Here is a 19,794-nt window from a genome sequence, read left to right as displayed (position 1 = left end):
TTCTCGAACTTTTGGATGCTGTATAACCTATGAAAATATGAAAAAAATTAAAATTTAAGTTTTAAATAGTTAATATTTAATTTAAAATGAATATTTTTTAATATGAGGAGAAAATATGTGCTAAATAACTTTTTTATATCATGATGAATGTGTATGACTTAATTCGAAAATAAAATAGTTAGATGATTAATTATGTTTATAAACTAACATTATATAAGCGACAATTAAAGGAAACTTCTGCAAATTACTTTTTGTATTTGTATCTCTAATTTTTTTCTTCAATAATTATGCAATTGAGAAAATGGAATCAATGTGTTTCAATTTTTTATTTTAGTAAATAATCAATGTGAACAACTAAATAAGGAGAAGACACACAATATATGATCCACATAAAATTATAATTGCTTTACTAATGTTTATATTTAAATTCCACATTTAAAAATAATTATGGGCCCGGTTGAGTTGTAAACCGGTTCAAAATTGAACTTGTCAAACTTGCCTCATAAACTGTCAAATTCTACACTGGGTTAAAACATATCAGAAATTGAGAGAAATTGATTTCAAGCCGGTTCAATATTTTTTTGGAACAAAAAAATATTGGTTGGTATATTTAAAAAAATATTTTTAATTATTTACTAAATATATTTATTTAATCCATTGTTAATATAATTAATTAATTGATTATATTATACTAAATTTAAATTTAATTTTAATTTTTTTTTAAATTTTTCGAACTGGGTGCATCCGAAATTTGCAAGTTTTAAAAAGGTTCGGAACAATTTAAAGGGCGGTCTAACACCGGTTCAAGTGTTTCTTGAATTATGAACGGTAGTCATTTCTACTAAACAATATCTAATTGGAAAAATCTCAGATATCCAGTTTTTATTAATTTTTTACGTTAAAAAAATCTCCAATTTCAGAAATGATCCCTAAGTTAAATATTTTCTAATTTCAGAAAATCCCCAACTTCAGTAAGTCCACAATAGTTTCAAAAATACAGAATTTTATGTAAGAAAAAACACTTTCTGAAACCATCTCTAACTTATACAACCAATATTTTAATCAAATCCAAACATTTTAGAAATAATCCTCAATGTCAAAATACAGAATTTCATGTAAAAAAAAACACTTTCTGAAACCATCTCTAACTTATACAACCAATATTTTAATCAAATCCAAACCTTTTAGAAATAATCTTCAATGTCAACAAACTCTAATCTCAACAAATTCTAATTTTTAAAAATAACCAAATAATTAATTACCTTAGATGAAGGACATCTCCAAAATCTCTTGCCTGGATTAGTTTTTGTCCACGATGTGTATAAATACAAACGACCATGGCTACATCTTCCACGCAGTTGTTGGAGGAATATTAATCCACTCCTCACGTACATTCTTCAACGTTTTAGCCATCTTAATCGTTTAAGATGTTATTGTTTGAGACATCATCGATTAAGACAACGTTACTGAAAAGATGTTCACTGAATAACGAATGAGACGATGGCTGGGTAAGAAGGGTTTTTAGGTTTAGTGTTTTCATAAAACACAACGTTTTGTTCAAAGAACAAAACACATTGTTTTATTCTTTAACAAAACTTGGTGTTTTCACTGAAGGACATCGGTCGTAAGAATTAGAATTCAAGATTCGGTTCGGAGTCGAGAAATTAGGGTTAGAAGGTTAGTCAACAAAAAATAGACAATGTGTCGTTCACCAACTGGACACGTACACGCCACATCAGCAAAGACATATGTATTTTAAAGGTTAGGCTAATTTTGAAAGAAAAACATGTATTTTAGCACAATATGGGCATTTTTAGAAGGTTTAGACATCAGTGAAATTTTTGTCAAAGGTTTTGCGTTTTTTAATTATTTGGCTTAAATATTAAGAACCATTTTGATATTTTTTAATTTTATAACGGAGAGTGTAATTCACTTGCGGAGGTGAAAGCGAGGAAGAGTGTATTTAATATGAAAGTGCTAAGTTGCGGGTTGTTTTAGCTCTTTACACTCGAAAATAACTGAATTGATATTTTGTGCCAAGTTGAGGGGTGAATTGATCCTTTGATCAATTCGAGTTACGAAGGGAGGAAATACGGGTTTTGCCTTTTTCTCAAAGTATAAAACTAGAAGTCTTCTGCAAATCGAAATCTGCTTTGTTTTCAATTATTTTACTTGCTATTCGCTAATCATCGATCATCCATGGCTTACGAAGACGATCAGTAAGGCTTTTCTTTCTATCTTTTTAATTTCCTTCAATTAGGGTTACTCTTCCTTTAATTTCGATTTGTTCGTCCACTTAATCTTTTGCATTCGATGAATTTCGTAATTGGACATGTTATTCTAGGGTTTCAAAATTTTGATAATAATTTTGCAGGTATCGCGACGAGGATGGAGAACCGTTGATGGACTACGATGATGTGCCATCACCGGAACAGCAGGCGCAAGAGAACGACCTTCTACTAGAAGACGATGACGTGGATGGATGGGGCGAGCAAGAGAGCGAGAGGCCACGTACACCTGTATATAATCATAACGATAAAGCTGAAAAGCCGAGAAAGAGGCTGGTAAAGAAGAACGGAAATTTAGGGATTGGAGAGAAAGGATATAGTAGTAATAATACTTTTGAAATACCTGAGCTGGTTGATGAGGATGATGTTGATGACGGCGATAGATTTGGGAAGAAGAGGAAGAGTTTCGGAAAGGATTCTTATGAAAAATCGTCATCAAAGAAGTTTAGTAGAGTGGAGAAGAAGTCTACCAGAGGTGGAAGCAGTAGCTCGAAGTCGAAGGGGAAGCTTTATGGTAAAGAAGATGGTGAAGTTAAGGAGATGTGGGACACTATTGCTGGGGGTGATTCTGAGGTTTTTGATAATTTGATTGCGGTTTTTGTAAATGGAGTTTTTGAAATTGTCTGTTGAGATTTTTCTAACTGTAACGATGTTTCATGGTGTAGGATGATCAAGAGGGTCTTAGGACCATGGATGATGAGAACTTTATAGATGACACCGGCGTGGATCCTGCTGATCGATATGGAAGTGATAATGAACGGCGTTCTCCTCGTGATGCACCTCAGGTTTGTGTCCCATTTGTTTGATTTTTAAAGAGACATGTATAGTAGCTTTTGGCAATGTTGACTATTTTAGATGCATTCTCACTGTAGTTCATTATATTGATTTTATTGCATTATATCAGCATTCAGCACCATATGCTTCAATCTTAATTTAATGAGTAAATGTTTTGGAGCTTTCCAGGCAGAGGAGGGCGAAGAGGATGAGGAAATCCAGGAGCTCTTTAAGATGGGCAAGAAAAAGAAGAAGAATGAAAAAAGTCCTGCAGAAATTGCATTATTGGTCGAGAAAGTCATGGCTGAGCTTGAGGTCACAGCTGAAGACGACGCATTTCTTAATAAACAGGGGAAACCTGCCATTAGTAAGCTCAGGAAGTTGCCTCTTCTTACTGATGTCCTCTCTAAGTAAGCTGGCTGTCTGCTTAAGTTATATGTTCCATTCTTCTTCCTTGTCATTATATTTATTGTTTTTCATTGCTCCTCATGCAGGAAACAGCTCCAGCAAGAATTCATAGATCATGGAGTTCTAACTCTATTAAAAACTTGGCTTGAACCTCTTCCAGATGGAAGTTTACCCAATATAAATATCCGCGCTGCAATCTTGAGGATTTTGACTGATGTATGTGCAGGACTATGTACCATTTTATTTTGTCTAATGACTTCAACCACTTTGCTCTCTTTTGTAATGGTTCTTTATTCTGGAGATTCATTTTTTTTAGAGTTAAATGTTTTTTCGTCTCTTGTAGTTCCATATTGATCTAGAGCAGTATGATAGAAGAGAACAATTGAAGAAAAGTGGTCTTGGAAAGGTTAGAGATGTGCTTCTATGGCAATACTAATACCACTTTAGTGTAATATGGAGAAAACATTCACTAACTATTGTGTATTATTTTGACAGGTTATCATGTTCTTATCAAAATCTGATGAGGAAACCACATCCAACAGGAAGCTTGCTAAGGATTTGGTTGACAAATGGGTAATGCAATGCCCCCTTCAACTCATTGCACCTTAGCATCTCATGAATAGTGAATAGCATCTTTGACTGGGTTTTATTCTTTTGATTGTCATTTCAGTGAAATTAAGTTCAATTTGTTTTTTTGTAGAGTTCTTTTATTATTTGTAATTATACAACCATACAGAACTGTGTCCATTTGTCTAGACACTATGTTCATCAAATTGGTACTAATTGTTTCCTATGTTTTTTAAACTATAAATCCAGAGTCGTCCAATATTTAACAAGAGTACAAGGTTTGAGGACATGAGGAATATTGATGATGATCGGCCTGCTCGACGGCCTGCCATGAGAAGGTAACATGCTTTGCTAATAATTTCATGCTTTACATGTGTATTTTCTTAATTGATTCTGATTCGTCTGCTTGGGAATTTTAATAATTGTTTGGCAGGCCGGTAAATAGCACTTCAGGGATGGAATCCAGGGATGGAGATCTAGATTTGGATATGTCACGGTAAGGTTTAATGGAAGATAAATCTTGCATTTTGCTTCAACCTCTTTTCCAGTATTATATTTCATTGCATCCTCAGTGATGTTCATTTGCTACAGGGAACGGAGGTCTGGCCAATCATCTTCAAAGCAACATGCTTCTAGGCCAGAAGCTACTCCATTGGATTTTCTGGTGCGCCCTCAATCTAAGATTGATCCTGAAGAAATTAGAGCCCGTGCCAAACAAGTTGTACAAGATCAGCGTCGCTTAAAGGTTGGTTTTCATATCCTGCACTCTAGCATGTAATAGGATTATTGTTTTATTTGGTTAATTTGCATAGTAACGGATTATTGTTATTTTGGCTGGAGTAGATTGTGTAGTCAAAGGTGTTGTTTTGGGCTACTTTTTTTAAGGTGTTTAGTGTTTACTCTCCCTTATTTTGGCTTTCTTTGTTCCAAGTTTAATCACATTATTGTTGAATCCAAATGTTCTTATGGTAATTTTATGAGTTGAATGTCTGATTTATTTCCTAATGCTAATATTTCTAATATTTCCACCACTTTCTCATGTTGAAAAGCATCTTGCTAATGTTCTTGTTACTGCCTCTGAAGTTTTTCCTTTACTTCATAATATTTATGACTTCCAAATTGATAAATTCATGCTTAATATCCTGAACCTGTAAATTTTGGATTATGATTGATTTTATAAGGACTTGAAGGATTTTGTTTTTAATTTTTTGCTCCCCCAATTTGAACTATTTGTTGTATGGATTCTCATGGTTGCTGTCCTTATTATTCTTTCTTTATTGCCAAACTAATTTTATTATTGTTTAGCATTTTATCTTATGTTATCAGGTCATGTATTTGTTTCTAAATTAAAATGTAAAATGACAGATGAATAAAAAGTTGCAACAACTGAAGGCACCGAAGAAAAAGCAGTTACAAGCTACAAAACTCAGTGTGGAGGGGCGTGGTATGCTCAAGTACTTGTGAACTGTCGTGCCATTGCAGCTGGGCATAGCTTGAACTGAATCGAACTGAACCATATGATGCATACTGCAATGCTGGGCGTGGTTGCTGGCCAGTACAATTTGTGGCCTTAGAAAATTGCATGGTGGCACTCGAACATGGCGAGGGTCTATAGTTTTTATTAAATGAAGTCTGCTGCTGTCCGTGTATTTTAATTTGTAATGATGAGTTGATAAAATTGTTGCAGGAATACAATATATGAAGAACATTGAGTTTATAGAGTTCTAATTCTGTTCTTTTTATGAATCAGTAATGGTATTATATGTGCTGTTTTTGACTAGCAAATTATGTTCTGTTTTTCATTTCTCAAAACATTCATTTATAGTATTGTTGTTATCCTGTGCCTAATTAGGGGATGGAAGCAGAAGCCCATCTGGCGAGTTATTGATTTATTTTAGTAGTTAATCTGGTACCTAAATTTTCTTATCCATTCCTTATATATGTGTTCATACATTTATATCGTTTTTCTAGCTACATATAAAAGCTCTTAATGATGAAGTTCTATTCATTCGTATTTTGGGTGCGTGTTGAAGATTTTTTTACTTAATCGTCTTTTAATTTGTTTGTGAAGGATCATTCATCCGATCAATTTTTTTGAATTTCTTTTGGCTGCTAATTTTCTTTATTTGGCCGAAATTTATGACTTATTGAAGGATGAAAACTATTTTAAATATATAAATAAATATTTTGATATTATTTTCGCTCTTGAGATATCGTTAATGATGGTCTAGTGGATATGAAGTTACAATAAATCAAGCTCCGTAACGGTTTTAATCAAATGAAATTTATTAAATTTCATGTTTTAATTGAATAATGTTTTTTCTTATGGCCTCATATGACATCTTTTGGTTCATCTAGTCTCGGTTATTTTTTTATTGTATTTTTTGTAATTGTATTGTAAAATTTGTGCTTAGAAATTCATATCTTAAATTTTATGATACAACTTTGGTGGCTGTATTTTATTTATTTTCAATTTTAAAAGATACAAGCATGCCATTTTCAAAAGAAAAAGAAATTAAATTATCAATTATACAAAAGCAGAACAAGACAGACTAGGAATAAAATAAAATATATTGTCGTAAAAATAAAATAAAATAAAAAACTTGTTTTAAAAGAAAACTTCAAGCCTTGCATTTGATTGAGCAATATTAGTATTTTGTTTGGTCAGAAATATCAAAGTGTGGCAGCCGCAGCCAAGTGTAGCAACAAACTCTGTTTAAAGAGAAGAAGCAGACCACATGCAATACCTAAACTGAACACAATACATTCACTTGTCAGTTTGTCACTTTCAACTCTCTCTCTGCACAAATTCTTCTGTGGCTTCTGTTATTATTAACACAAAAACTTCCATGGCCACCATTTTTAACCATATTTCTGCAACAATGTCATCTACCAACTTCACTGATATTTCTTTTCTGGAACCTTCAGTTACCACTAGAAGAAAAAAAATCCTCAAAAATGGAAACTTTTCTGTTAGATCGATGGATATAACCCAGAAGAATCCTCAAAGATGGAGATTTTATTCAGCAAATGGACCTTTAACATCTGTAAGTTGACTTGGGTATTCTTGGTTTTGCTCTGTTTGTTTCCTGAGAAAAAAACTAAAGTTTGGAATTCGCATGTTGTTTATTACTATCTAAGTTGTAACTGAAAATATGGCTTTAACTGAATTTATTAGGAGAATCTAAGCACTTCTGTTGAGGTTCTGACCAGCAGCCAGATACTGGGGCAGGAAAAAATGAATTCAAATGGTCAAAGGAAAACAAAAATAGTCTGTACAATTGGTCCTTCTACAAGCTCCAGAGAAATGATATGGAAGCTAGCTGAAGCTGGAATGAATGTGGCCCGTTTAAATATGTCACATGGAGATCATAAGTCTCACCAGAAAACTATTGATCTGGTTAAAGAATTCAATGCTCTTTCTGATGACAAGGTTATTTCAATTATGCTTGACACCAAGGTATGCTCCTTTAAATTTGTTTATATACACTTGCCAAAACAACTATGTATTTTTTAAGGTGTTCATAGATTTGTTACTCTTTAATTAGTGCAGGGTCCTGAGGTTAGAAGTGGCGATGTGCCTCAACCAATTACGCTGGAGGAGGGAGCAGAATTTAATTTCACCATTAAAAGAGGAATCAGCACAGAAGATACTGTTAGCGTAAACTACGATGACTTTGTGAATGATGTTGAAGTCGGGGACATTCTGTTGGTGGATGGTAAGTATACATCTCTCACATATTTCTGAGAAATGGTGATTGGACACTTGCATTTTCAGTTTCCGGATCGGCATCAAATTCATAGGGATGATTTTGCTTAAGAGCATCATTATAACTTGGGATGGAAAAAACTCTTACCCCTATAAGTTTAAGTACACGGATGTGCTGATAAACCATTGGTTTTTAACATTGATATATGTGTTTGAATTTCTCATTACACATTAGCTTTGGTTCTGTTCTTCTATTGTGATGACAGTAAAGACATTGCATTTATAACTGAAATGCGATTCTTATACCTTCACATATTGAAAAATTATTGGAAGAAAATCTTGCTTTCAAGAATTCGTTTAAGCTGTTTTTAACAATTAGGAATTAAGGTTTTAGACCATTTTCATAGTTCACTTCATACCCGTCTTGCAGAAGTTTAGTTGCATATGTACTATGACATCTAACAACAGGAGATTTTTTTGCTGCAGACGGAATCAATAGGATTAGAGTGACGTAGAAAGTACAAAAATGGTATTTTACCAAGGATAAAAAGACATTTAAAGTTGGCAATTTATTAACTTTTCAAATTCAAAAATTGAGGTCAACAGAATCACTTATGAGTCATTTGCTTCCCTTCTTGAGTATTTCGTTGTCCGTGTTATCAAAATTACCTGTATGTTGTGATTTGGAGGCTAACTCCCCAAAGATTGAGACATGACTTCACTATGATGTGTTTATACCTTATGTTTTATCTTTTAATCTTCTTATTTTTTTTTGTTCGATTAAGTTACTGGTTTCTTTTTAGTGTTACCACTTGTTTGTGTGACATGAGTTACTTTTTATCGGTGTTTCAGGTGGAATGATGTCATTAGCTGTGAAGTCAAAGACAAAGGATTCGGTTAAATGTGTTGTAGTTGATGGTGGAGAACTAAAATCCAGGCGACATCTAAATGTGCGTGGAAAAAGCGCAAATCTTCCTTCTATTACAGGTTATCATCTATTATGGTATTATTGCCAATATAACAAGTATTTCTTCTTCTATTTCCCATTTCTTGCTTTGTTAATGAGTAGACTAAGCTGTTTTTGATTTTCATTTTTCACAGATAAAGACTGGGTAGATATCAAATTTGGGGTGGACAATCAAGTTGATTTCTATGCCGTCTCTTTTGTAAAGGATGCGAATGTAGTCCATGAGTTGAAAGATTATCTCAAAAGTAAAGTTATCATCTCTTTCATTGTCATAAGGTGTTCATATTTCAGTATCATTTGAGCATCTCTCATTTCCTTTTCATCTCTAATCTTGCTGTTAAAAGTCAATAATCTTCACATTTCAATTTCACTTTGGTAATTACTCCATTCCTTTTATTAAAATCTTTTCAAAACTTTGTGCAGGCTGCAATTCCGACATTCATGTGATTGTAAAAATAGAAAGTGCTGACTCCATAAAAAATCTTCATTCTATAATTTCTGCATCTGATGGGGTTAGTCTCAGTCATAGCTTGATGTCTTTGAGGGATTAGTCTCTTCTCACATACTTACTGTGATATTTTCTGTTGGTTTTATAAGGCAATGGTTGCTCGTGGAGACCTTGGTGCTGAACTTCCTATTGAGGAAGTACCATTGTTGCAGGTAAACTAAACTTTTTAGTATTTTATAGAATTTTTTCTTAAAATTCCTACTAAGGCATGTTTGTTGATATCCACTCGATTTGGTTGAGGTAGAAAACATTGGGGCTAATAGTAGACCTTAAATTCTCATCTTGCCTAATATGGAAAAATTGTAAATTGTATCTAACTAAAGTTAACTGAGTTGAGTTTGGTTATCATTCTACCAGGAAGATATCATTAGAAGGTGTCACAATATGAAGAAACCAGTGATTGTAGCCACAAACATGCTGGAAAGCATGATTACTCAGCCTACACCGACAAGGGCTGAAGTTTCAGACATAGCAATTGCAGTACGTGAAGGTGCTGATGCAGTCATGCTTTCTGGAGAAACTGCCCATGGAAAGTAAGTATACTTGGCTCATTTTCCCATCAGATTTCTATTTCTTGATTTAGTAAGATATTGGATTTTTTTTAATTATATTAAACTGTTTGAAGGTAGCTTTGCTGTTCTAACGTTGGTGGTTCTTTCTGTAATAAGAAAACATTAGTGAAGCTAATAGTTTCAATAGGCTAAATTATATGGTCAACTTCTATACGATTTTAAATCTGAATAACTTAGGAGAAAAAAAAGATAATAGCTCTTCTAAGAATTGCACCCAGAAGATTTTAGGCAATTTTACATAGATCCTAGTCTTAGGATGAATTGCATCACAAAATTCAAAGTATTATAGAACTGAAATATATAATAAGTTTTTCTCTGAGGGTAAAATAGCACAAAAGAATTAGTAGACTTAATAGAGAGCTTACTAGGAAAATGAAACTAATACTAACAAAAATCCTATTTACAAACCAATAGATACTTCAAGATAAGACTTTCCAAGTTCATCCAAAGAAGACCTGACGGGAAAATGACCAAAAGAAGACCTTACATCAGCACAATTGTAGATAGACCAATCTGTAGTTGTCTTGTAGACAGACCACTCTACTAAAATATCCTAACTTATTCCGCTGGAGTGTAGTTTTTCCCTGTTGAAATACTTTAATTTCTTATGATTAATAATACCATATTGTAGTAGGATCCATTTCCATCTCAATTATGAATGCATAAACAACAGTGATTTATTCCGTTTCATCATGTCAGATATAAACCTATTCTCCTATTCCTTGTTGTGATTGAATTTATTTATGGTAATCAATCTATTGATTGGCTGTAACAATGATGGCTGAAGGTATCCACTGAAAACTGTAAAGGTCATGCAGACGGTGGCTCTAAGGACAGAGTCAAGCATGCCCGTTAACACAACACCTCCAGCTCAAGGTGCCTATAAGGTATGCGTGATTTAAAAGGGAACACAACTTATTTTTCTAATTTTCTACGACAGATAGTTTCAGTTTTTTTTAAGCTCAATGGCAATGATTCTGCAGTTTTCCAGGTGGCGTTTTCTTCATTGTTTGGTTTTTGTTTAAGAGTCTTAATATATTCCTTTGCAGGGCCATATGGGTGAAATGTTTGCTTTCCATTCCACAATTATGGCAAACACTCTTAATACACCCATCATTGTCTTCACAAGAACAGGATCCATGGCTATACTTTTAAGCCATTATAGACCTGCATCAACAATATTTGCCTTCACAAATGAGTAAGTACCAAAAGCGGCATGCAACAGTATTAAGTTTTTCTTTTCATTTATTCAGTTACTGTCTTTTCATTTTTGGTGTATTAACTTTAACAGATGCCTTATAAATTGCTTCTTGCATACAAAATTTAATCAAGTTTGAGGTGACTGCATGTGCATTCTGTCAAGGATCAAGCATTAGTTTTTATTTTTAATTCACCGCAAAGTTCACTATGAAACATTTTATTCTTGAAGAGAGAGGATTAAACAAAGACTTGCGCTTTATCGGGGTGTCATGCCAATATATATGAAATTCTCTAGTGATGCTGAGGAAACCTTCTCACGAGCACTTCAACTGTCACTGGTTAGTATTTTTGCTACATTTTACTTTTTCTTCTTGGATTAGCACTTCATGTATTTGAGACTTATTTGAAGCATCCGATTTTGCAGGATAAGGGTCTCTTGTTTGAAGGCCAAGATGTAATTCTCGTCCAGAGTGGGGCTCAACCAATATGGCGTCGAGAATCTACTCATCACATTCAAGTTCGCAAGGTCCAAGGCTGATATAGTACCGGTATAGGATTTTATTAGGTATAAATCATTTTGAAGTAGGATATATTTGTACAAAATGTTATGTTTTTGAAGTAACTAGTGATCTTTTCCAACTATAGATCACTTGATTCTTTTACCGGAGATGGGAATATCACACAGTTTTGCAAGAACTTGTTGTTGTCAACACATACTGAAATATATGTTTTTCATTGCTCTTTGAATCTTCCTTGAGCTGTACTTAATGGGATATTTTGATCCTAAAAATAAAACTGGTTCCTGAATGCAATATTAGTATATTACACACCTCTTTTTGCCTGTTTATGCTAGTAGTAGTAGTCATAGATATGATGTTTATTGTTTTCATATTTCTTGAATTACTCTGATTTTTACAGAGGAATAGACTTTGATCTAATGACAAAGGAAATACATTTTTTTTTTGTAATTTGCTGCATGAACTTTTGAATGTGCAATGTTATCCTTGAGTTAACGTGGAAGTGGGCATTAAACATTAGTGTGAGTGTGGTATGTGAAAATCTGATTTGGCAAGAATTTATCAGGGTACCATAAACTGTTTTTCTAGTTTTGTTTTTGTTTTTTGCTAATGAGGAACATGTTAAGATATCTGTTATTAGTGTTTGCTCGTTATCATCCGATACAACCGATGTGTCATAGTTGTATCGTTTACATTTATAAATTTGTGGATCATATTTTAGACATGTGTTGATTGTTTAAATAAAAAAAAAGGTCAATACTGGAGAAGTGTATTGTAAAATGAAATATTTTAAAAAAAGCTCTGGAGAGTATTCCAACGGTTAAATAAATCGGTGTATATTTTGAAGAAGATTAAAATAAAGAGTATAGATTAAAATAGAAAATAAGTAAAATTTAGATAAGTAAAATTATGACCAATTGATATTAATAAAGTAGCAGCAGGTAAGAGATTTATTTTGGAGGAAAGGAGGCAATTTTGTATTATTGTTGAACAGAGAAGCTTTCATCAACTTTTTCTACAATATTCTACAAAGAGCCAACTCTATTTTTACATTCACTTTGTTACAAGCACATATCTAATTCTATGGCTTGTCTGCAAAACCCAATAAATTAGCATCAAACCAGACCATCACCTCCTTTACAACTCTTAAAACTGAAACAACAACCGGGTTTCCGTAGAAACATAGAATTTTTTTATAGCAATCGTAACGCCTCCATCTTTATTTATCTGCAGGCAGTGTAGCTGTTAAATGTCTTGTTTGATCTTTGCTCGAATTCAAATCAGACTTGGTAGTTATCCTCTTCTGCACCGCAGTTTCCGCTGCGTTTTCCTTCGAGTTTAATACACTTGTACCACTTAGCGCATGCCATATACACAGCCAAATCTATGGTTGTCAAACCAGCTAAAAGGAAGTAAAACCTGTCGAGATGACCCTTGTTCAAATTTCCTGGGATCCATCCGGACATGTGATCCTCGGTCGAGATTTTCATAACCATGGTCACGAGCAAGCTACTAACGTAGTTCCCGAGTGAGATAGATGTCATACAAAGTGCACTTCCGAAACTCTTGAGACCATCCGGTGTTTGTGCATTAAAAAACTCTAATTGACCGACGTACATGAAAACCTCCGACGCTCCGATGAGTGCGTATTGAGGAACTTGCCAGAATATGCTCAAGGAGCTCGATCCTTCACAGTGCGTGCAGTCTTTACTAGCATACTTGAGTCTATAACATTCTACAATTCCGGCTGAAACCATAGCCATTATTGCTATCACAAGACCGATTCCCATTCGTTGAAGTTCGGTTAATCCTTTTGATTTAGAGTTTCGTCTCAACCTTGCTACGAGAGGATCGAGAACTCGCCGGTAAAGAAAAATGAAAATCGCGACACTGATAATGTCAAAGCTAGACATACTGGCAGCAGGGATTTTGAAATTGGAGACAGTAGTTTTCATTGCGGCGCCTTGCTCTACAAATAAAGAGGCCATTTGTGTAAAGACAACAGAGTAAATTATGGTGCAAAGCCAAATTGGCAGTAGTCTCAGTATGCATTTCACTTCTTCAACTTGTGTAATTGGACACAGATGCCACAAATTCTGATGGCCCTGCTTCTGCTCATCCAAATCTCTCGATGAGATGAAAGCTGCTCTATCCAAGAACCTGCAAAATTTGGTGTTATCATGAATATGAGTTATTTAGAAAGCGTTTTCTAAAACAGAAATGAAATACAAAATTAGCGTGCAACTTATTAGGATATAGATTAGTTCTTACTTGAATCCATCAGTATAGAGTATCCGTCTATTGCCAGCCGCAGAGCAATCTTTACTGTCAACATCGTACAACTCGCCAACATCAGGCGGCATATCCGCCTTCCATTTTTTCATTGCAGCAACTATAACTTGGCAGAATCGGGAAAGAGGGTTTCCAGTTGGCTTAAAGTGTCTGTATCTAGCTGATCCGCCAAGAAACAACACTAATGCGGCCAACGCAGAGCCGGTGGAGACCCAAAAGCCTAACGCCCACATACCATTATCCTCCAAGTAGCTTAATATAGTGTTGGAGAAGAGTGAGCCTAGATTGAGAGCTAGATAAAAGTAGCTAAAAAATGCTACTTTCGAGTATCCTTCTTTAGGATCCTCTTCGTCAAATTGGTCAGCTCCAAATGTAGCAATGTTAGGTTGATAACCACCATTTCCTAGTGCAATTAGATAGATTGAGAGGTAGAAGAATCCAATTTCCATGCTTGAATGAGACCCGCATGGAGTCATTTCATCACCACATCCTTTTGGTCTAATAAGGAAAAGGTACGATGACAATGATAGTAATACCAGACCCTGTCATTTAAGAATGAATCGATGTCATTTAGGCCATTTTTCCCGTGTGTGGAAGACATGAAATTGCAACAAGAAGATTGACATTCGGATAAATTATAAAATTTTAAAAGAAGGCGGCTTAGGTACTTACAATGACAAAAATGACCTGGAAAATGGCACATGTTTTGTATCTCCCCCAGTAGGAATCACTGAGTAAAGCTCCGACAAGGGAGAAGATGTAGACAGTTCCGGTCCATTTGCTAACATTGTTAGCAGCATCGGCATTGTTTTGCTGTAAGACTCTCGTCAGGAACAGCACCAAGTTCACTCCTACGCCAAAGAATGCAAGGGTTGCCAAACCTTGGTTCACTGGTTCATTTACAAATTGATTAGTTAGTGCATATCCTTTTCTACATATCTTATACAGTAACACCCAATTTCAAACAAGTTTCTGTTCATAATGCTATTATGTTTACAAATAGTGATATTATCAAGTTGGAGACATCAAATATATTGACATTTACATCTACTTGACACAAATTCTTGGATGATATTCCATATCACCTTTGGTGGCTTTTGAAGATAATGGTTGGATTCGGTGTTCTAAAAACAAAACCGGTGACCAAACCATGTGGCCAATAGTTTAAAGTTCAGCTGATTCAAACTGGTTAATCATCATTTAACCGCTTGATCAATAAAAATAAAAATAAAAATATTTATAATTTTCCATATATATTTTCTTAAAAAAATTAAAATATCTTTAGACCTTATATATATACGGATTTTTATAGTTTTACAAAAGATAAAAAAAAATCAATTATAATTTAATTTATGAAAATGCCTAATCACTCAAAACCCCCTCACCTTTAAACTTTTTTTCAATTCTACCCCGACGTTGAAAATTTGTCAATTTTACCCACTTTTGAATTTTCCGTTTTCAATTGTACCCCAATATTTTAATTTTTGTTAATTTTTTTACTTAAATGATTAAATCGTTCAATTAATTAAGTCTAAACATGAAATTAAATTCTTTTTTATTCAAAAAAAATACAAATAAGTCCTTTATTTTTAAAAACTAACTAAAAACCATAATCAAATTAACACTAATTTAAATTCTTAATTAATTTAACTAAATTTAAATAAATTTTAAAAATATACAATTAATATATGCGAGACATGTAGAATGTTTTAAACAAATTTCCAAACGCAAAAGACGTTAATTTAATTTTTCAGGGTACAATTGAAACACAAAAATGCAAAATAGGGTAAAATTGACAAATTTGCAACGTCAGGGTATGATTGAAAAGGGGCTAAAAGGTCGGGATTTTTTAAGACATTAGGCCTTATGAAAATTGGTCCAACTTTTACGGTTCAACTTGATATTCACCAATTTGTAAGGTTTTTAATGATTCAAAGAGGTTGAACACATTTTTGATTTTTTGAGAAGAACCAAACCAGATTGGCCTTTAGTGTACGGTTAAACACAGTCTGATCCGGTTCTTGGTTCTTACACTAGTTTGATTGCTTCGGAATTTTTAGAAAGTAATATATTTATATACATACTAAGGCATATTAAAATAATATTAATCCTCTACTTGGTTAAATTCTACAAATGAATTTATGTGGTAATTTATTTAACATAAGCATAACTAATTCTATAAAAATACAGTTAATTGCTGAATGAATTTATAAATAACCAATTCTAACTATATTTATTACAAATGAATTATCATATGCCAAGATGTGATCAAAGGTTATATTAGAAAAATCTGTTTATGCATGTGCCTAGCTTGAAAGGTAACAATCATATTCACTGCCTTGGTCTACACTTTTATAATTATGTAAGATTCATCTTTCACTTATCATGTGCACACAACATTCATATTTAGTAACTGATAACTACCCTATTAAATTGATATTTATGCACATTTCATAACAAACCAAACATATGTTTAACCAACATTTTTAAACTATTAAAAATCCCTATCTTTTCCATTATAGATTTTTGTAATTTTTAGAATTATTCCATTGTAATTTAAAATTAATATATAATAGACTAAAATATTTTGACCTCAAGTAACACTTGAATATTGTAATATATAGTTGAAATAAATGTTTACAAAATTCATTTGTGAATAAATATTATTATACTTGATGTTTCTAAACAATTAGTGATGTTTATGATAAATAAAATAGGAAATATTTCACAAATAGTGTCTGAATTTTCTGAAATTTTATTTTTGAGTGTCTCAACTTTTTTTTCTTTTCATATTAGTATATTTTAACTTCTTAAAATTATATTAGATAAACGTACTGATTGTTTTTTTATCATCGGTGTGCTAAAAGACAAAATAAGCTCCATTTTACTTAAATTTCACCGTCATATGTAAAATAATAATAATTTTTTTTATAAATGATATATTTTTATATTTGGCATATTAAAATTATATTAGCAAACTTAATTATTTTTTTTGGCTTTACTAATACTCCAGTGATTGAAAATGACTAAAAACACTCATTTGATATACCTTCAAAAAAGTTGAAACACTAATTTTTTTTAAAATAAAATCCCAAACGCTCAAATAGAATATTTTATAAAGTTCAGACACCACAAATAAAAAAATTCAATAAAATAAAACTAAAGAAAGGTAGAAAAGAACAAGAAATAGAACACACAAAGAGAGGAAGATTATTAATATTGGATATAATTAATTAGATCACATAAAGAAAGAGACAAGGGCTTCTTTATATCAGGATACTCAAATTTACAATTATCATTCTATTTGTTCACAGGAAGAGAGCCTTAATGCTAAATCATGAATCCGATTTTGTATTGTTCACCGAGATATATACAAACATTATCATTTTAATAATTTATTTATATTTTTAAATTGATCATTGATAACTAAATCATCAGAAATCTTACTGCTCAAAAGTAAATTTGGCATAAAAGACCAAATGATGCGAACTTTATAGTTTTGGATAAAAACACTCTTAAAATAAACGTTTTAACTCGTTTTATTCTCCCAACTTTAACATAATTATCACCTCAGTTTTATTTACACATCACGTTTCAATAACTACCGGATTGGTTTTATTTGATGTTTGGCATAAAATGAAAAAGTTTGATATGCACATACGTATGAGGAAATGGTTTGATTGGAGAGAAAGAAACGTGGCAGAAAGGCAGTAAGTGGAAAGATTACGTGTCAGCTACGTCTGCCTAGTTATGCATGCCTTCCTCACCTTTGTCCGAATTATATTAAATGACTGTGGTGGCAACTGTTAGCTGGGTGAAATCCCAGCATGCAACTACACTTCAACACTTGTTCTTTTTTTTTTCTTGAGATGAACTCCCTCTTATCATCTCTGCCATTTTCTATTTTCCCTATTTATTACAACCCAGTTTTCTAAATTTTATCCACTTCTTTTCATGATATGTTGTTGTATTTACAGTTTTGAGTGCGTTGGGACAGAGCCACCAGTAAAGTTTAGTTCAAATGGCCAAGAGTCTTTAAATATATTTTTAAAACCGATTAAGAAAAGAAAACTATTACTAACTATTAATATAACTAGATTTTATAAAAATTATAGTGATATATGTCCATAATATTAGGAGTTTTATTTGGAGTCTGAATTTTTTTCAAAAAATTGAACATGAAGAACATTTACTATAGATTAAACTAAAAGCTGATTGGAAACTTACAGAGTATGATAATTCCAGCAGTCCATTGTCCAGATTTGTGTCGAATGGCGGGACGACCATTCCAATCAACTGTTCCATCGAAAGTGCATTCTTCTTCTTCATCCTCCTTTAACTTATTACCCTGCATCTGTTTATTCATGATTTATTAGTGAACCATAATAATCTTGATCAAATTAATGCCATTCATGGTTTCTTCAGACAAAAATGACATGTGTTGCAATAAATATAACTAACCTCTTTATTACATATCTCCAGACAAGCCATTGGTTGTGATGTGTAATGCAGAGCAGAGAAAAAGTTGGCAGTGTTTTAGAAAAAGAGTGAAGAGGAGGAGTTTTGGACTGAAGAGAGAAGGGGAAATAAGTTTGTATATATAGAGAACCAAGATGGTGCACTGGACGGTGCACATTCTTACCATGGCCCCCACTTCGCCAAATCATACCAAAATTTATTCTATTTTTCTTCATTTCACCAACATAATCAAAATGTCTTATTCTTTTCATTTTTTATACATATGAGGTATTTTAAGTTTTCTATATTCAAATTAATTTTTAATAGATTTGGATAAAAAATGTTATGTTTAAATTTTAAACGGCTATATATATAAGTTGATAACTACAGACAACTTTATTTGAATTGAAAGAACGCTTTACTCACTTATTTTTGTAGGAAAAGATAGCTTATAAATAAAAGAGAGGATATGATGTATTTTATTTTTTTCATATATATTCAACATATTTTCAAATTGTTTTGAGTGATATTGATTGGTGATTTGTGATGCTACCTTAAACATTTTCATTTCATGGTGGGGAAAATACTGTTTGGTTTGACATCTATATAGTCACCCATTAGCTTTAATTCCTATTCCAGTTCCAATTCAAATTTCTGTTCATGATAAGCAACTAGCTTGTTAAAAAGCTTATCAATGTATGCTATCAGAAAGAAATCCTATCAAACTAAATATATAAATATAGCAGAGATTTAATAAAAAATAGCTTACTTTATCAACTAAGGTTCATTCTCTGCCATAAATTTGGTATTAATACTAATTTCATACTAAGTTTATGAGTTTTGACAAAAAGATTCACGATTTAATTAATGTGATATATTTTTAGGCCCTAAGTACTTATTAAGTGACAAAAAATGACTGGAGTATTATATACACCATAAAATGGAGCTAAAATGGTTGAATATTATTGAACGATTTAGGGTTGAGAGGACTAAATCAAGTTAAAACGCTCATTAATTTTGAAGATATTTTTGTCCAAATATCCATTTTAAAAGTGTTTTTATCCAAAAGCATGAATTTGATCTTATTTAACTTTTTGTGTTAAATTAAGGGATAATATAATCCTTTTTTGCTTATTTTACTACTTTTCACTTCATTAGTTAGGACGATGCATTAGTGACTAAAATTACGTAAATAATTTTTAAATACTTTATATTAGCAACATATATATATATACAACTCTAAAATGAAAAATACTAATTCTAAAGTGTAAGATATAAAGTGTGAGATATAACTAATATCAAAAGCTAAAATATTCATAAACAAATAAAATTTATGACTCCAGTTATTTTCAGTTCTAAGTGTCACGCACTCTAAAAGGAATATTTGAGTTTATGTTTTTCTTCCTTCTTTTAATATACTATAAATAACATTGGATACCTATAGTTTTAACTTAAAGTCTTCATATTTATTAAATTTAAAACAATTATTTTAGATTTTTGATTTTTAAAATTTTATTGTATAAATTTTTTGAT

General features: G+C 32.4%; 3 protein-coding genes across 5 annotated transcripts; 2 read left to right on the top strand and 1 right to left on the bottom strand.

Moving 5' to 3' along the window:
* Positions 1 to 2,058: 2,058 nt before the first annotated feature.
* Positions 2,059 to 5,822, top strand: LOC126682340 (protein IWS1 homolog 1). Its single transcript, XM_050377987.2, has 11 exons — positions 2,059 to 2,219; positions 2,375 to 2,861; positions 2,954 to 3,073; positions 3,252 to 3,472; positions 3,557 to 3,686; positions 3,814 to 3,876; positions 3,966 to 4,043; positions 4,287 to 4,375; positions 4,471 to 4,533; positions 4,629 to 4,782; positions 5,403 to 5,822. Exons 1-11 carry the CDS (start codon positions 2,200 to 2,202, stop codon positions 5,499 to 5,501), a joined length of 1,524 nt encoding a protein of 507 aa, XP_050233944.1. The 5' UTR covers positions 2,059 to 2,199; the 3' UTR covers positions 5,502 to 5,822.
* An 878-nt stretch (positions 5,823 to 6,700) lies between these two features.
* LOC126682964 (pyruvate kinase isozyme G, chloroplastic) lies at positions 6,701 to 11,822 on the top strand. Of its 3 annotated transcripts, XM_050378758.2 has the most exons (13): positions 6,704 to 7,084; positions 7,216 to 7,497; positions 7,591 to 7,756; positions 8,599 to 8,733; positions 8,848 to 8,958; positions 9,137 to 9,225; positions 9,311 to 9,373; positions 9,579 to 9,754; positions 10,581 to 10,680; positions 10,843 to 10,991; positions 11,223 to 11,331; positions 11,418 to 11,558; positions 11,639 to 11,822. In XM_050378758.2, the coding sequence occupies exons 1-12, from the start codon at positions 6,887 to 6,889 to the stop codon at positions 11,529 to 11,531; spliced, it is 1,692 nt and encodes a 563-aa protein (XP_050234715.1). In that variant the 5' UTR covers positions 6,704 to 6,886; the 3' UTR covers positions 11,532 to 11,558; positions 11,639 to 11,822. The 3 variants fall into 3 exon arrangements, with proteins under 3 accessions (XP_050234716.1, XP_050234715.1, XP_055961950.1); XM_056105975.1 differs by having other exon boundaries at positions 11,418 to 11,822; XM_050378759.2 differs by lacking the exons at positions 11,223 to 11,331; positions 11,418 to 11,558; positions 11,639 to 11,822 and adding an exon at positions 11,085 to 11,216 and having other exon boundaries at positions 6,701 to 7,084.
* A 581-nt stretch (positions 11,823 to 12,403) lies between these two features.
* Positions 12,404 to 18,380, bottom strand: LOC126682519 (protein NRT1/ PTR FAMILY 7.3). The gene is made up of 5 exons (XM_050378238.2): positions 18,265 to 18,380; positions 18,031 to 18,157; positions 14,476 to 14,693; positions 13,783 to 14,345; positions 12,404 to 13,671 (listed from the first exon to the last, which is right to left on the bottom strand). Exons 1-5 carry the CDS (start codon positions 18,292 to 18,294, stop codon positions 12,792 to 12,794), a joined length of 1,818 nt encoding a protein of 605 aa, XP_050234195.1. The 5' UTR covers positions 18,295 to 18,380; the 3' UTR covers positions 12,404 to 12,791.
* Positions 18,381 to 19,794: the final 1,414 nt, after the last annotated feature.

This window comes from Mercurialis annua, linkage group LG5, assembly GCF_937616625.2.
Source record: "Mercurialis annua linkage group LG5, ddMerAnnu1.2, whole genome shotgun sequence".
NCBI lineage: Eukaryota > Viridiplantae > Streptophyta > Magnoliopsida > Malpighiales > Euphorbiaceae > Mercurialis > Mercurialis annua.
This window is presented reverse-complemented; position numbering and strand designations above follow the sequence as displayed.

Bases quoted from the DNA above. Each gene is read 5' to 3' on its own strand.
- LOC126682340 (XM_050377987.2), top strand. From the start codon at position 2,200: ATGGCTTACGAAGACGATCA. The intron at 2,862-2,953 runs GTTTTTGATAAT...TTCATGGTGTAG, and splicing joins TTGCTGGGGGTGATTCTGAG to GATGATCAAGAGGGTCTTAG. The intron at 4,044-4,286 runs GTAATGCAATGC...CTATAAATCCAG, and splicing joins AGGATTTGGTTGACAAATGG to AGTCGTCCAATATTTAACAA.
- LOC126682964 (XM_050378758.2), top strand. From the start codon at position 6,887: ATGGCCACCATTTTTAACCATATTTCTGCAACAATGTCATCTACCAAC. The intron at 7,085-7,215 runs GTAAGTTGACTT...TGAATTTATTAG, and splicing joins CAAATGGACCTTTAACATCT to GAGAATCTAAGCACTTCTGT. The intron at 7,498-7,590 runs GTATGCTCCTTT...TAATTAGTGCAG, and splicing joins CAATTATGCTTGACACCAAG to GGTCCTGAGGTTAGAAGTGG.
- LOC126682519 (XM_050378238.2), bottom strand. From the start codon at position 18,294: ATGGCTTGTCTGGAGATATGTAATAAAGAG. The intron at 18,158-18,264 runs GTTAGTTATATT...ATGAATAAACAG, and splicing joins TGGAGATATGTAATAAAGAG to ATGCAGGGTAATAAGTTAAA. The intron at 14,346-14,475 runs GTAAGTACCTAA...CTTAAATGACAG, and splicing joins TCCAGGTCATTTTTGTCATT to GGTCTGGTATTACTATCATT.